General features: G+C 36.0%; 1 protein-coding gene across 2 annotated transcripts; it reads right to left on the reverse strand.

Annotated features, from left to right (window-relative positions):
• Window positions 1–8: 8 nt before the first annotated feature.
• LOC134844165 (uncharacterized) lies at window positions 9–15,072 on the reverse strand. 2 transcript variants are annotated; one of them, XM_063860716.1, is made up of 3 exons: window positions 14,866–15,072; window positions 13,685–13,790; window positions 9–1,493 (listed from the first exon to the last, which is right to left on the reverse strand). In XM_063860716.1, the coding sequence occupies exons 2-3, from the start codon at window positions 13,762–13,764 to the stop codon at window positions 137–139; spliced, it is 1,437 nt and encodes a 478-aa protein (XP_063716786.1). In that variant the 5' UTR covers window positions 13,765–13,790; window positions 14,866–15,072; the 3' UTR covers window positions 9–136. The 2 variants fall into 2 exon arrangements, with proteins under 2 accessions (XP_063716786.1, XP_063716787.1); XM_063860717.1 differs by having other exon boundaries at window positions 13,685–13,772; window positions 14,983–15,064.
• Window positions 15,073–16,854: the final 1,782 nt, after the last annotated feature.

The following is a 16,854-nucleotide window of genomic DNA, read 5'->3' on the forward strand; positions in this document are numbered from 1 at the left end:
TAAAAATGTTACAATGAAAAAATAAATTCATTTCAAAATGAGGATATACATCATTTTATTAGATGAAGAAATGCTGAAGAGAGTTAATGAATAATGCAAATGGCAACTTAAATAGAAACAATTCCACGTCTTTTTCTCACATCCTCGAGTATGTGTGTTCCCGCTCTCGGTACTTGGTTCTCATAAGAACGTCCAAAATCAGAACCAAAACAAAAGCAGCCAAGCTGGATCCGCCCAAGATAATAAAAACTGCGTTGTAGCTTTCGAAGACCGAATAGAGAACACCTGCCAACGCTATCGATATAAATGAAGACAGTCCATCCATCAACAACAGAATCGAAATTCCCAGCTCACGGCCATGCTTTACGCAATCTTTAATCAGGATAACATCTGTAGTCGACACAATTCCACCACACGCTCCCACCAGGAACATGAAAAACGTCTGGAACATCAGAAATGGAAAGAAGGTACTGACAATAGCCATAACACCTAATGTTAGCTTGGACAACTGGCTGAGCCGTATCACCGAAATCAGCTGGCGATCGGCGATTAAACCAACACTGAACCGGGCGACGATTTGAACGGCACCGTTGATTGCTAGCGTGTCGGCTCCATTTATCAGAGAGTATCCCATTTTAACCACTCTCTCTGGTTGATGAACCATCACTGCGTTGTACGTAGCCTCATTGAACACCCATGAAAACAACAATAACAGGAAGAGAGGATTGAATAGCAGATTATCTTTTGCCTTTTTAACTTTATCCTTGACTGACTGTGAGATTGAGTCCATATCATGACCATGGTTATTTAAACTCGGCAACGAGTCATTTGAGATACTCAGTGAACCATCTTCCTTTTGTTTCTTCTCCACAACTACAATTTTCTGTTCATTCTCTAGGTTGTTGTTTTCGGCCAGCAGCCCTTCAGTTTCCACTGCATTCAGTTGTTTAAGCTCGAGTTCTTTCATTTTTCTTGTTCGCACACCGAGAACGCGACTGATTGGAGGAAAAAACACTAAAAAGGCCATAACGTAGGAGATCACAAAAATCAGTTCGAACTGAACGAATCCGCGCCACCCAATAACAGGCTCCATATACTTGAAAGACATTGACACCATAACCATCCCCATGCCCATTCCTGCTGATACACATGACGATACTAGGGTTATTTTATCGTCCAGAAAGTAATGATAGACAGTTGTCAGCGTCCCAGTAACTGAAAACACTATTCCAATCGAAAAAACTACTCCATTCGAAATCAGAATTGTGAGGAATGTGGTAGCAATGCTTGTTAAATAAAGCCCGATAGAAACAAAAGTGGCTGCAGACAAAAACACGATGTAAGGTTGAACATTGTAGTAATCACGCAAAAACTGTACAGCTGGTGCAGGTAAAAGTGTAACAGCGAATGTTACACTATTGATGACAGATGCTTCAGATGTTGTTAAATTGAGCTTGGCAATCCATGTTCCTTGCATTAACCCCAAACAGTACCTAAGCAAAATCGTTAAAATTTGTTAAATCAAAATTCTGTGCCTTTTAAGGCATTTAAATTCAGAAAGAGTATCCAGTATATGCATCGACAAGAAGTATTTAAAGTGCTCTTTATCTGCAGGCCCCGGATTTTAGTTAAATAACTATTTTTCGTTAACTATTTCTGAGAAAATGGAGGAAATTAACTAATCAGAGAAATATGCTTTATTTCAACTATTCTGCTGAAACTTTCCAGAAAACCGATAGTTTTTCAAAAAATTTATACACCAACATTGACATCTTCACTAAGGCCTGTGATCATATGAGGGGAGTTGATTAAATGCTATAAATTACAAAACTGAAAATTTTAAAATTTTCCGGTAAATGTTACCACAAATGAAATACTGGGGTTTTCTTTGATCTATTTAAAAAATTCATTGAAAAATGATTTTTATTGCTGTTACTGCAGCAAATTTTTGTAAAAACGGGAGTTTTAATTAACTTTTCATCAACTATTTGATTGGTTTTTGGTTTTTTACTTATCTAAAATCCGGGGCCTGTTCATCTGCCCCTTGAAAAAATTTATAACATGAAATTTCGTCACAGTTGAAAATTATTCTTACTCTAAACTTGTCCGTAGACAGAGCTAAAATATGGCTGATAATAATGTACTGAGAGGCAAAGCAGAGCTTCGCAAAACTTGCGATACTATTTTGAACATTGCATTACAAGATATTAAACAGAAAAAAAAGATGCAATACATTTAGAAAAATCAATCTGAAAAAAATACGTTTTATTCTCGCTGGTGACAGAGAATTTCCCTGGCAATATAAATTGCGAATTCCGCGTGCGTACTCGGCACAATAAATGACAAAAAAAAACAACTTTCAACGAACGATTTGTAATAGAAATATTCACCCCCTTTTTATCTCTCTAATCATCTTTTAATAATTATCACTTCCATATCTCGAAAACTCCTAGGATTTCGTCTGGAATATGTGATGAAGTGACTTCTGACTGTAACCTCGGTTACTATGATACTTTTGACCTTCGGTTTAAAAAACCTAAATTACAAAAATGGCCCTTCCGTTTAGTTACGGTCAGTGCACAAGCTGGATAGGGCCATACCAGTGTTATAAAAATGCATATACATCAGCAACTGTATCATTTTATCAATGAAGTCCTATATCAGCGTTAAATGCATCTGATTATTTTTGAATTTTTTTTTGCTTTTGTTTCAAATATAGTAAATCAGAAGGCCAGAACCTATCATGGGAAACGAAGTTACTTCAGTAGTACATTATCAAATCACCCAGTCAAACAACCATTGGAATCAATTGGATGGCTGGGAATCAAGCCAGTCAGATGGAGAAAACCAGCACCTGCACAGAATAAACAGGAATTGAAAGAAACTTACAAAGATTGCTACGGTTCTATCAGATCCTTATACTAAGCTGCGCTTTTGTTCCCTTGGCTATCCACATAAAAAGTTTCTTCGAAAGAAGGTTGTATCATTTATCTTGCCAAGTACGCAAGCAGCGTTAGCAACCTGTATTGCGTGGGAGATTTTCTGATTAGGAAAACAACCTGCCATGGGTTCCTCGATACTTGTGCTCAAGTTCTTGCAGAGCTTACTTCGAAAAATTTCAGTGCAGGGGCTGGCTATTGATTGATAAATATATTCATCACTTATTAAAATATTACTTCAAAACTTCGGAAAAATTATATCTACGATTATTTCATATATTGGTCTCTGATGATGAACAGAAAAGCCTCAACACTGAAAATCAATTGCCAAGCGAAAACTAGGGCCTACATATTTGGATCGACTAAATGAGTTTCTAAAAGTCAAAAAGTTTCCAAAAAAGCAGCAATATTTCAAAAAAAGAACTTGGTCAAGGCAGTTACTTCAACTAGCGCTTAACGCACCTTCGGTGCTTCGAAATTTTTCGAGAACTCATGAAAAAAACCGCATACATTGGAAACAACATCTGCAAACTTTTAGTGTACTGACAGCAACCAATTACAGGGTTGGTAATTTCGAAATTCTAAATTTTTTTAATTCCCATTTTAAGAACGTCATCTCGAAAACTTATTGGGCCTCTGGAGAATTATGGAGGCCAGATTTGCAACCACTGAGAGTCCCTGAGAGCACCCTACTTTAGGGTTAGGAATCCAAAATTTTGAGAATTTTTTTAACCTAAGTTTCAGGAAAAAAAAAATCGAAAAAAAAACGTCTTATCTCGGAAACTAAAAGGATTTGAGCATTGATATTAAGAGCCAAGATTTGAGATGCCTGGCTGTACGCTGACAATAAGGTTTTATCTTCATCAAATTAGTAGTTTCAAATTTCTTTGTAGCTAAGTTCCTTGAGAAATTTTGAAGAAATCAAAAAACGTCACATCTCGAAAACTAAAAGCATTTGAGCAGTCGCGTTTAGCAGTCGCATGTAGCAAGATTTGCAACTCTTTAGAGTACCCTGACAACACCTAAGTATAGCGTTGGGAATTTCAAATTTTTAAAAATAATTAATTTAAACTTTCTGAAAATTTTGAAAAAATCACAAAAAACGTCACATCTCGAAAACTACAAAGAATTGAGCAGTCATAATTGGAGGCCAGATTCGCGACCTTGATAGTACTCTGAGAGTATCCAGTTACAGGGTTGAGAAATTCAGATTTTTCAAAAATAATAATTAATTAAAATTTTCAAGAAATTTTTTTTTAAAAATCACAAAAAACATCATATCTCGAAAACTACAAGAATTTGAGCAGTCCAATTTGAAGGCCAGATTCGCAATCCTTGAGAGTACTTTGACGACACCTAACTACAAGGTTAGGAATTTCAAATTTTTCAAGAATAATAATAATTTAAGTTTTCTGAAAATTTTTGAAAAAATCACAAAAAACGTCATATCTCGAAAACTACAAAGAACTGAGCAGTCAAATTTGGAGGCAAGATTCGCAATCTTTGAGATCACGCTGACAGTGCCCAACTACAGGGTTGGGAATTTCAGATTTTGCTTTAAAAATTATTTTAAATTTTCTGAAAATTTTTTGCAAAAATCACAAAAAACGTCATATCTCGAAAACTACAAGGAGTTGAACAGTCATATTTGGAGGCAAGATTCGCGACCCTTGATAGGGCAACATCATTTAAGCACCAAAACTTCGCATTCTGTTCTTTTACTTGAAATTTAACCTAACAAGTAGCAGGGAATTTCCAACACAAGAAACAGGCTCCAACAAACTGTTAAAAGTCAAAACTTGGAGACTTTTTAAGACCGAAACTCTTTTTCTACAGAAATTAGAGCTTGTTCAGAGGATATGTTTGCAAAACACACTCTTTTGATGAAATCCAAAAAGTTATACAAAAAATCGGTCAGACACTCCCTCCCACTGAAAGTTTTTAAAATCGTAGAACGCCCGGTGAAGTAGGAAAGAGACCCGCAAAAAACCTAAAAACACAGAAAAAAGCTCCAATAAAACGATTTTTTTGACAATCGTTTGACTAAATTTCGAAAAAAAAACTGAGAATTTCCAAAAGCGTCTCATATTAAAAAAAAATTGAAGGAGAAAAGATTTTCACCTTATGTTTTCATCTAACCAGAACTAGCCACCGTAGGCCAGGTGCAAATTGTAATGCTTTTGAGCAGTAATTAACAAAGCAAAAGCGCCCACAAACATTGAAACAAAATACAAAAAAATCTAAGAGGCAACTTTACCAACTTTGAACCAAATTTGAAATGTATAAGAATTGCTTGAATTAAAATTTTCAAAAATGGGAAGCTGGGCTTCGCAACAACCCCGAAGTAATCAAAATAGTTGATTACAGTGCATTGAAAGTTTTTGAAATTGCAATCAATTTTTATTGACAACCATATGGATTTTCATTAGGATTTTATATTATCAATTCAAGCATATTCTCTCATTTTGAGCGTCATTAACCCCTACGAGACAAGAAAAGTGAGAAATATAATTAAGTGATGCAATTGAAAAGTTTTGGTTGACCAAAATGATACGCAGTAATTTCACAATAAAAATTAACATTTTCCTACAAATTTCTTTTAACATTTTTAAGTTTTTGCTTTTGCAGTTATAGTTGTCCGTTTCTAGAGTTTTTTTTTAATTTTGACATTTCAATATATGAAATTATTTGAGCCTTGATTATACATGGACTACAATTTATGTACATTCGCCCGGAACTACATATCGACGGAGAATAAAGCTAGGTTCTTAAACGACTGGCTAGCGTCTAAGCACAGCTCTACATGCTTTTCACCGTCTCTGCCAAAGCCAGGTCTTTTGGTGGTTTTCCTAACATCAGATCGACAAAACGTTACTGCTTTCCGGCTTCGACCAAAACGCTGAAATTAACTTAATTATATGCAAAAATAGTGAGCTCATGGCTCGGTCTCCGTATCACCAGACCACGAGGTCACTCCTAAAAACAGGGCTACTACTATTTATTATAAAACTATTACTATTGTTTTTGTTCAGTAGATAAAAATCATCATCTCCATCGAAGATGGATCAACCCTTTTGCCCAACTCCTAGCTTCTCATTCTCTGAATATGAATTTGGATGTTATTTAAATTCAACACAGGGCATGACCAGGAAACTAAAAGTTTATATGAAACAGTTTGAGTTCTCCGCCCGAGACCCCTCCGGATTCTGGAATCCGGGAAAATAGCACTCCTATTTCTTTCCGGAAGGCTGGACACGTCGTCCCAACACCCTTCCTCGTTCTTGTGATTTGCTCGGTAACAACTGTAGCGGCACAATTGTTACAACTCGGAGCGGTTTCTGACGATTTCCAGTTATAACTTCAATCTGTCGTTATTTTCTCGTAGTTGTTTTCACTGCCACTATTGTTGTTCTGTTTCGCCGTTTTAGTGTGAGCGAAATATAAAAAGGTTACGAGTCGTTCACGTCCAAATCGAAATTTTAAAAATTAGCATATCAGTTTAAACTAACCGCTCCAGATTTGTCTAATCGTTCCAAAAACGTCGTTAATCCGTTAAAACCATTAATCTTCCAGGTCAGATGTTCTTTTCTGATCGATAAAAATTCGAATGCGAAACTGCAGTTTCGTACATTCTGGTCGAATGTCACATTAAGTGTTAGATCGCAGCTCATAATTTCCTCACGCGTGTAGTTTCCGGCCTTGCGCACCAAATATGCTCCAAATATGGTTGCGTGCCTGGCCTGTAATCTATGAATTGATCTCAGCAGTACAACCGATTGCCTCACCAAGTTTTTTGCAAATAATGTCCTTGTGTGGAGTCCTTTTTTACGTTGTTCATCAACCCTCGTAGCTGAACGCCTCGCGGTTTGGCCGACATTGATGGAGTTGGCTTAAATCCAATACACGTAAGCCTACACACCTTTTTGGATTTCACTTCACATGTAAACAAAGTTATGAGGGATGGCTAGTCTCTTTTCATTTTGTCATTGGAATAAATTTGCCCTCCAAAAAATTGGCGCAGTTTCGCAGCTGGTGTTTGTGATGGGTTGTCTCGGTTTTGAATTGTCAAATTAGGGGTAAACCACGCGAAGAGTTATTGTTTTCTGTTTTGATTTTGAAACCGCTGACATTTTCGATTTTCATTGATATTGTTAGGAGATCAGGATACATTTGCGTTCAACCATTATTCCGGGTACTGATTTTCAACTCATTGTTTTTCGTTTTTTTTGAGATTTTGTCAAAAAATTCCTATGGTGATGTACTTCTGAAAACTCGATAGAGCAATCCTCAAGGACGTTTTGTTGGTACATCAAAGAGTCGCGTTTGTTTAAATTACAAATACCACCGACATGTAACTTGTTTCCATGAGTCAACACACAGAAATATATCCAGGAAGTTCAGAGTACCGTTTTCTTCTAAATCTTCTTTAGGTAATTGCAAGTTTGCTGCGCTGCAACTCATTAGCAGCCTCAACGAAACCGCCAGGGTTTCCCCTCAGAATTTTAAATATGTCATCCATGTCTTAGATAAACTGAAGCACCCGTCTCGTACCGATCTGTTTTCTATTATAACAAGCATGCCCTACAATACCAGACTGTTTCTGCAAAGTTCGTTATTTCGGATTTCGAAATACCACCACAATCAAGTGTTAGCAACTCATGCAGACGTTACATTCTACCCATTTAGTTTTTTTTAATTCACCCTTTCCTGACACGTAGGGCAGACTTCAATTTGAGTGTTTTTGCAACGTAAATTTTGATACCTCCTTCATAAATGCAGGTTCCTATTTCTTGAGCCTCAAATTGTCTAAAATTACTGCAAGTGAGCAACCATTGCTAGACCATCTTTTTCTACATACCAAAAACTGTTGAATTTGAATAGATCCTTATTCACAGCCAAATTTAGCAAACTGTTTTTGCAAGACAATACAGGAGGATTGATTTGCTTGAACTATCTTCTCATGGCTGTATCAATAGCTTCAATGAGTGGAATTGTAGTATACAAACCCTTTACACTAATGAAAAATTATGCTTTCGTAAGAGTCAAGTTTCGTTATTCTCAAAGTTCTCTCTAGCCATGTGAATAATCGTTTCTAAGTTTGACCCATCAAATTTTTCATAGTACTGTGCCAAAATTTTGCTCAATTGGTCATACGAGCTCTCAAGTATATGAAAGACAGGCGGCCGGTATGTTTGTGCTTTTCGCACTTTTGCTAACCCATACAACCTAACCGGCTGCACCACTTTTGGATCTTAAGCCGGTATAAAGCGCCTCGCTGATTTCATCTTTTTTCGTCGATAGTATTTTTTTTTGTATTTTCTAAATCAAAACGATTTTTATCAAAATTCTTCGCTGATTCAATCGCCTGATGGGAAAAAAATCATTCAACAAAAATCTACGAAATTGTCAAACGGCACAGCCGAAAGACAATTGTCTTGTACTATTTTTTCTGGCTTTTCCTCTCCTTTCTTTGAACTTTTCTCGTATCGAAAGTTTTGTTCAAAAATCAACACTTCCTTCATCTATTGCGGCGAGCTCACTTGTTAAAAAACCTTGATTGCCTCTGTCTTAAATTCTTGTATAGTCTATTTTGTCTTTCCGAGCGTTTGAAGCTTGTTTTTGTGTAGGCTGTTGGTATTACCTCTTAATTGCTGACTGAGATAGAATACAATTGAAGGTCATCAATTTTTGTTGTTCCTTTTACGCACTTTGTTTTCTCCTTTGCTGTAGCTAGGGTTATTTGAACTCAATTCGTCTTTTCCTGGCTCAGTTCCAAGCTGACATAAGTGAAGGCTGTGCATTACCTAATCGAAAACGCTGTTTTTCGGCACCCTAAACATCAAGAAATCTGGTAAAATTTCGTTATCAAGACTTTTTGTCAGAGAGTTTTTTCTCAGGAAAAATTTATTTTAGTTACTAAAGTGCATAAGATACTAATATATCAAAGACGAAATATGAGGAGTGGTAGTACCAACAACCTTGCAGTCCCATTTTTGCAGGCCACGAGCAATTAAACCAATGCAGCATTCACCAAAACAAAACCCAATAGCATCTTACTACTTGGTGGTCGACCCCTCGTCTTCTTCTGAATTCTCACAGACAACGCCTGTTTTCGCGCCTTGTGACGTCTCTGCGATGATTTCTTGGTTTGCGTCCAAGTCGTCGAAGAAATACCGGGCATATAATCTCGATGGGACAATGCCATACGCAGTAACTTAAGCTCAACTCGCTTGAATGATGTAGTTTGAGATACTCTCTGAATACCAAGGGCTTCTGTCAATTGCTTCTAAAGATGAGATAACTTGTTGTCTTGATAACGATAAGCTCAGCATTCTGCAGTTTGGAAAAATTATCGGGACTACCCGTTCTTCAGCAATAGAACCTGTTGTCACTTCAATTGCAGATACAGAAGTAACTCATCAACTTGGCATGGAGTATAGTTGTTGGTGCGTTGAGTTACCATTTTTTTGTTCATCACATCGTGCCGGATGATAATCTGCTTTTTGGCCACAGGTGAGCGTTTCATCAAATGTCGTAGTTTTTTCTCCTGTTCCCAGTGTTTGGTTTCTAAAAGAGGCAGAACGGGGACTGCGTATATCTTCAACTCCGTCTCTTTCCATTCCTACCGTTCGAGTTGGTTCAGTCTGTGAAAAAACTGCCAGGCAGCTACTATCATTGCCTTATTAAAATTCTTCAAACACTAGTGACATTATATCTAAGAAGATGGTAACACTTGTTGAAACATTTATAGCTCTGTTAAAAACCTATAGAAAGTTTTTGCACAGTTCACGTGTTGATTTCTGTTTGGTCAGAAGCAGATTATTTTTATAAGTTATTGCTGAAATTATTAGAAGTTCACAAAAAAATTTAATAAAACTTTTGAAATGTTAATTGTTTCGTTTTCTGACATTTTGTGCATCATCCGGATTAAAGATTTTTGCAAACATACAAAAAAGATCCATGATCAAAGAAGCGACAAGCAGTTATTTTAAATTGTTTCTAAATTTTTTTTACAAATGGAGGAGTTCTAGTGTTTTTGATATTGATTTTACTTGGAGGTTAAATATTACTGAAAAAGAATTTTAAAAAAAATCTTTTTTCAAAAAATTTTTTCTTTGCTTTGAATTACGTTCATAAAAAGCCCTACCAAGCATTGAGAATCAATAAACGAGCAGCAGTTAAGGAGATAAAATCAGGTCGACCATCTTTCAGCCGAAACGAAACTGTCGTCCTAAAAAAAATTTGAACTATCAAACTTTAATACTCTAAATTTTTTCAACCCATCCTTACTGAAACATGCAAAAGCATTTAAAACTCCCGCTTGAATCTTTCTAAATTAACTACTTAAAAAACAATTTTTAACTGAAGGGAAAAAATCGATAAAAAAAATTTTAAGCAATGGAAATAAAATGCTGGAAAAACGTTCCATTCAATATAATTCCAGTTGAAAAAAAACAGAAAATCTGCCAACAGCAATTAACAAAACAATCAAAAATCCAAAAAAATATACTTTTCCCTCATTGAAAACGACTAAAAAACTGATTACGACCTAAGATGATCTAAGAAGTGAAGAGAAGTAGTTTCATTTGAATTTTATAAAGTTTGAGCAAATCAGCCTCTTCGTTAAAAGATATATGTGCATGCAGTCATTTTTGTTTGCAGAAAATGTTAGAAAAGTTGTTTACGGGGGAAAACTGTTGCTCTCGGTTGCAAGTTACTTGCTCTCGCAAGTGAAAAGGAGTGAGTTCCACATCACTTTTTGTGAAATACGCGCGTTTTTTACATCAATTTTTGTTCTTCGGCTACTATCGTCCAGCGTGAATGCATTTCAGCCTTCTCAAGACCAAGTTCGAATAAAGAACTATAAACAAAGACAAATAACTCAGTGCACACTATAATTACGGCATATATCAGCTGCCTCTTCATTAAACGATTATGTTCAAAACAAAGATATTCAAAATTCAGACTAGTTGCGTACTTCTTAAAAAACACTGGGCAACATTGAAAACTTAACACTAAGTTTGCGATTGAAGATAGCCCTATTAAGTTTGATGGTGTACTCATATTGGTATCTTACTGAAAGTACTTAAAGTGGGGAAGAAAGATTCGAAACCTCCCCGGTTCGTTCCTTAAACTTTTGTAATCAGGTGTAACTCCACCTCTCGGAAATTTACCTGGGCATGATAGAAACACGAGAGGTTGGGTTGTGCCAAGCGGAGTAAATTTATAAGAGTCAAGTCCACAGTCAGATATTCATCTGACCCTTTTCTAGTGCTATCTACCAGGACATATGTAACGCATATACCATGGGGACTGACTGAGTAATCTGCGATAGGAATTAGGACTACTGCTTCATAATTGGGAACGTGGAACTATGGATAGGTTGTTTTTCTACGAGCAGTAGTGAACGGGTATTTACGTGGTAGCTATAGGTTTAGTGGTAGTTGTGTGGTCGTGCGTCGACGGAAATTAGGTGTAGGCGCGAAACTATTGGCGGGGGAGTTGAAAGATAGTTCAAAAGTGATACTTACCAATTCAGATAGCTAATTTTATCCTCATGCTATTTTGAATGTCACCAATTTTGATAAGATAAGATCAAAAATTACCAATTTTGACAAATGTGCGCGAAATTAACAAAATTGAGACCTGTCCTGGGTGCGGACCGGGCGGTCCCCGGCGGTGAAAATGGGGACAAGCGACTTTCTTGTTCTTTTTCTATTTCCCGAGTTTTCGACGGGCATCATTAGGGTCTGGCATATGTTCGCTCGCGTTTTATGCGATAGATGATACATCGGAACGGTGTCTAGGATGACCATTCGCTCTTCCTTACATTTGGTGCAGGTTACGGTGACATCTTGGCAGTAAACTCGTAAGTTTTTTGCGCGGTATTGCGCGAGACACTTTTGCTGTAAGACCTTGCAGTCGCCAGTGTGGTCTAAATCTGCCTCATGAATACGACGAAGGGTATCTTCACACAAAACATCAGTGGTTGCTCTATTGAAATATAAGTGAAAATTTTTACTGATTTTGGAAATTCCCCAGATACAAAATTGTTTGTACCATTTTAAGGCGTACCATCTTATGCACGAAAACATGCTACAACCTGTTGCCTCGAAAAAAAAACATTTTTTATCAGGTTGAGTTGTTTTCGAGAAGTCAACTTTCAAAAAACGGACAAGAAATAAAAACATCGACATTACTGCAGGCCATAGTTTTTTTAAAGATAATCTGGACGTGAGCGTTTACACAATGAATTTTTGCTCAGCTATTTCTGTTTTAATTGAGCCCAAAATCTCAGATTTGGAATGGTAGTTTTCGAGACAAGTCAAAAAACGGCAAGAAACTTTCAAGAAACCAAAAATTTGACATAACCGAGGGTCATAACTTTTTGTGCAAAAAAAACTGAGCGTTACCATTTTATGCAACCAGGGGAGCTTCCCACAACCCTTTTTACCCAATGGAACCAAAACCTCAGATTTGGAAGAGTAGTTTTTGAGAAAACTCAAAACTTTCAAAAAAGGTTAAGAAAATCGAAAATTGACGTTTTTGAGGGCCATAAATTTTGTATTTAAAAACTTGGGCGTAGCTGCTAATGCAGGGGAACTTCCTACAATCTGTTCTATCCATTGAATTCATAATTTCAGATTTGGGAAGGTAGTTTTGAGAAAAATGTCAAAAATCCAGAAATTTAGGTCAAAGTTCCCGCCACACTCTCTTTCGAAGGCTGCAGAAAGTGGAGTAAGATAAAAACAGCCTAGGGCCAGGGGCGGATTTAGGGATGTGGCGGACGCCTTTCCCCCTCAGGGATTCGACCCCCTGCCGACCCGATGGGTCCCCCCTTTGGTACTTTTTAAGAAATCCATTTTCGGCCGATTGACCCAAAAATTTTTCTAAAGGAGCCTTGGGCGCCAAAATATTCTAATTTTGAGGGGAAGCGCGCGCCGAAAAAAAAGCAATTTTTTGGTCAAAATTTTCCAAAAAGTGCCTAAAAACGCCTTTTTTGGACTGTTTTTTCAAATTTTTGCCTAAAAAGGGACCAAACCATGCTTAGGGAGAGCTCAAAAATCAATTCGGTTGACCTAAAAAAAAATTCGACAAAATTTCGAGAAAATCCTAGATCCGCCCCTGCCTAGGGCATTACACATACACACAGCGCAGTGGGCGGATTTTTTAAAAACCCCGATAGAATAACTTTTGAGAAAAACTAAATTTTTTGAAATACGAAAAAAAATTTCCAAAGCGTCTCAAAAAATTCTTAAATTAAAAAAACCAGATCCCATACATTTTCATAATACCTGTTCTTATCAAACAAAAATTATGGAAAAATTTTGGTTTTCTTATTTAGTTTACTGGTTAAGTTGTTACCGTGTGTTTTGAGTGAAAATCGAGGTTTGCTTAGCTGAAGTTAATTTTAACCAACCAGATGCGAGCAGTTTGATCCAGTTTTAAAAAAAAAAATGACAAGCTTTGGGGCCATGTAATAGAAAACACCAGGAAAAACTAAATGGATCTACTTAAACTAATCCCTCCCCCGCCCACCCCATGGTATCTACTAAAGAATCTCCATCCCCATAAGCAAACAGTGAATTAGCACTAGAGCGTTCTATTTATAATTCAAATTTTGCTGCATTATGATTTGTCGAAAATTCTACTAACTTAATTTAGTTAACAATTACATCCCCTTCTTGAAAGGGGAGGGGGTAAGTGTTAATTAGAGTAGGTTTGTGTTAAATAAATCAACTTACACTAATCCGCCCCCTGTGGCATAACACATGGTCAGACACAGCAGCACCAGAAACTCACCAAACTCCCATTTGGTCGCCATCTCTCCTTCTGCTCGTAAGGCTCCGACTGTTTCAAATAAATGCGAATTTTCGAGGATTATTAATAAATATGATTTTTGAGTTTTAAAATAAATGTAAAATGAATGTAATAGTTATCAGAAATATCAGTTATAATGAGTAGCAAAAAGTTAAGGAAGAGCCGTCTACCAATTTTGAGAAATTATTGAATGCAATTTTGAATTTTTGGGTAATCTTGAGTCCTTACTTTTGGACTGAAAATTAATTTTTTTTCCGGCTGTTTTTTTGCTTGAATAGGTCAATTACTATTTTCAGATAGTCTGCTCCAATTTTTTCCAACTCTACATTAGTCGAGTTTTGATTTTTAAATTAATTGTTACAAGATAGGCAACAAGAATAAGTTGTAGTTTTTACAAATTTATCTTTATTTTTGGACATAGTTCTGACCTTGAAAAAACAATCGAATTGTCAAAACTGTAATAATACAAACAGGATTGCGTTTTTTCGGTGACGTCCATTTTTTGCCTAATGTCAGGACTGCAATCGAAAAAAATTCATTCAATTACGATCTGCCCATGCTTTTCTTCAGAGGCAGAAAACAGATAAAACAGGGCGACAAAAAGGCAAACGCGAAACTTCAAAGATTTATTTAAATTTAGTTGAAGCTTGGAGGTCAAAATTATTTCAATGTTTGAAACGTATATAAAAAATTGGAAATCGATAAAATGTTAGAAACTAACAATCAGAAATAACAATTATACATAAAATAAATTTTTAGCATAATATTTTGCATGCAGTTTTGATGCTTCGAATATCCTTTAGTCAAAATTAGAATGACCTTGAATCAAATTTGACCTTGAGACTTCTTTTGTGTCTGATAAAATTCTGCATGGAAATTTTGATTCTTTTAATTCATTTTGTTCATTCCAACTTTTACTTTTTATTCACTGAGTTCCAAGAGTTTCAACAGTTTCAAAAAAATAGCAATTTATTTAATTCAGAAACTTCTTGGATCCAAAAATTGATATTTCAGACTAAAGTTATGTCTGAGGGTCGCCTGAAAATTCAAATTTGCATGCAAATCAGTTGATACAATATAATTTCATTAAACCTTATGAACTTACAGAACAAAGAAGGTACTCAAAGCGCTCTTACAAGGTAGTAATGAAGGATCGATTGAACTATTGCCCTACAATCGCGCGTTTATTAAATTTAGAGATTTGAAACGTCGCTGAAAAGACCGTTTAGGACTGGCTAGCTATGCCAAATGATACGATTGTAACTCCGACTTTGAGATGCCAAACATATGATTTCGAATCTGAATTTATCTTGAATGACTGAAACGATCTTGCGACCGGTGATTTTAGCAAACAGAGATTTTGAACCCTATGGGAATTTTATTTCATTCATTTTGACTGAAAATGTAACTAAACTATTTGTTTATCAATCGACTGAGGTTGAATTTTGTTTTTCAACAAATTTTCTCTTTTCGTTTGACAAGAGGTCAAAAACCGGGTGCAAGGCGACTTATATTTGATGAGAGCATATATAAATGTCAATGCTATGGTAAGAATGGAACGCAGGATCTGGTGATTTTCGCTGGGTTCAAGAAATCAGGGTTTGTGATTTTAAGGAAAACTCATCTCGAAATTGCAAATAAACAAAGTGACAATCATGATGACAAACAAGCTTCTCAAATAAGTTCGGTTGAAACAAACTAAATAGAGGGGTGAGAATAAGAAAAGCGGTCAAGGAGAGTTTTCTCGAGATGTTTCAACAAACAAAAAAACACAGCCAAAACAAGAAAAATCCTCAGCTCCACGTTGTTCAGCTCACATGCGTTATCAGCAAGCATTTTTCTTGCTCTTAAAAAAGCGGTGCACCCCACCCAACCAAGTTTTTATCATAAACTACATAAGAGGAGCGACAAAAATTTAACATCTCGTTCAGATATACTTATTTTTATAGTTGTGAACATTTTTCACTACACGTAACTCGAAATTCTGCAGGATTCGCCAATATCAGTTAAACCTATTACAAAAAAGTCTCCTGGTTTGATCGTGTTCTACTAAATCTATATTAATGCTTTCTTTGCAGCTTGATGAATTTTTTTGCCAAAACGCTAGAATTAATCGACTGCTTGTCATCACCAATGTAATAATGAATAAAACACTTGAGTTTTGAGTTTGTTGATATCGGATATTCAAAATCAATGCATTGAATATAATATACCAGAACTGGAGTTTCATAGATAATAATCGATTATATTGTCAATTTATAGTCAGTATGTTAAATTACAAAAGTAATCGATTAGATTCCATTAAAAACGGATTATAATCCTGTTATTTTTGTATCAAAAAATCCATTATAATTAATTAAATCGATTATAATCCATTAAAATGGATTATAATCCTAATATTTTTTATATCAATATAATCTATTATAATTAATTATTATCGACTATAATCCATTATAAATTTATTATAATCCTAATATATTTTATATCAAAATAATCCATTGCAATATTAATGGATGTTTTGAGACGTTATTGGTGAATTTTGTAAGTTTTTCAAGTTACCTCACTTCCTGTTTAGTGGTGTTGCTACGAATAACGTTTCATAAAATTAAATTTTTCACATAAGCTTTTAATCGTTTAATTTTCTCTTTTTCAATTTGGCAGTTTAACAGTTTATTTAACTGTTATTTTTTTACCAAAAGCTAATCGCCCACTAAAAATGCCAATCACCCACTACCCATCCGCGCCGCCTACTGCCCCTTCCCGGGGGATGATTCTACGGGGGAGGGGTTCTACGGGGGGGGGGGGGGGAGAGATGGTAGGGGAACACCTGGCACATGCATAAGCGTGCGTTTAAGGCCGTGAAACGCTTGCTTATGCATCTCCCATGTCCCAGGTCTTCAAGTCTTCCTCCACCATTTTTTCAGAAAAAAAATCAATTAGTTCATAAGTTGATTTTTCTCGAAATATGGTGGTTGAAGACCTGATACATTCATAAACGCTGGTTTCAGGGATTGAAGTATTTAAACAATATGTAATTGTGCAAATTTCTTATCCACATGTTTCAAGAGTTTAATTACCTTTAAACAATTTTCTG

This window comes from Symsagittifera roscoffensis, chromosome 4, assembly GCF_963678635.1.
Source record: "Symsagittifera roscoffensis chromosome 4, txSymRosc1.1, whole genome shotgun sequence".
NCBI classification, from domain to species: Eukaryota; Metazoa; Xenacoelomorpha; order Acoela; family Convolutidae; genus Symsagittifera; species Symsagittifera roscoffensis.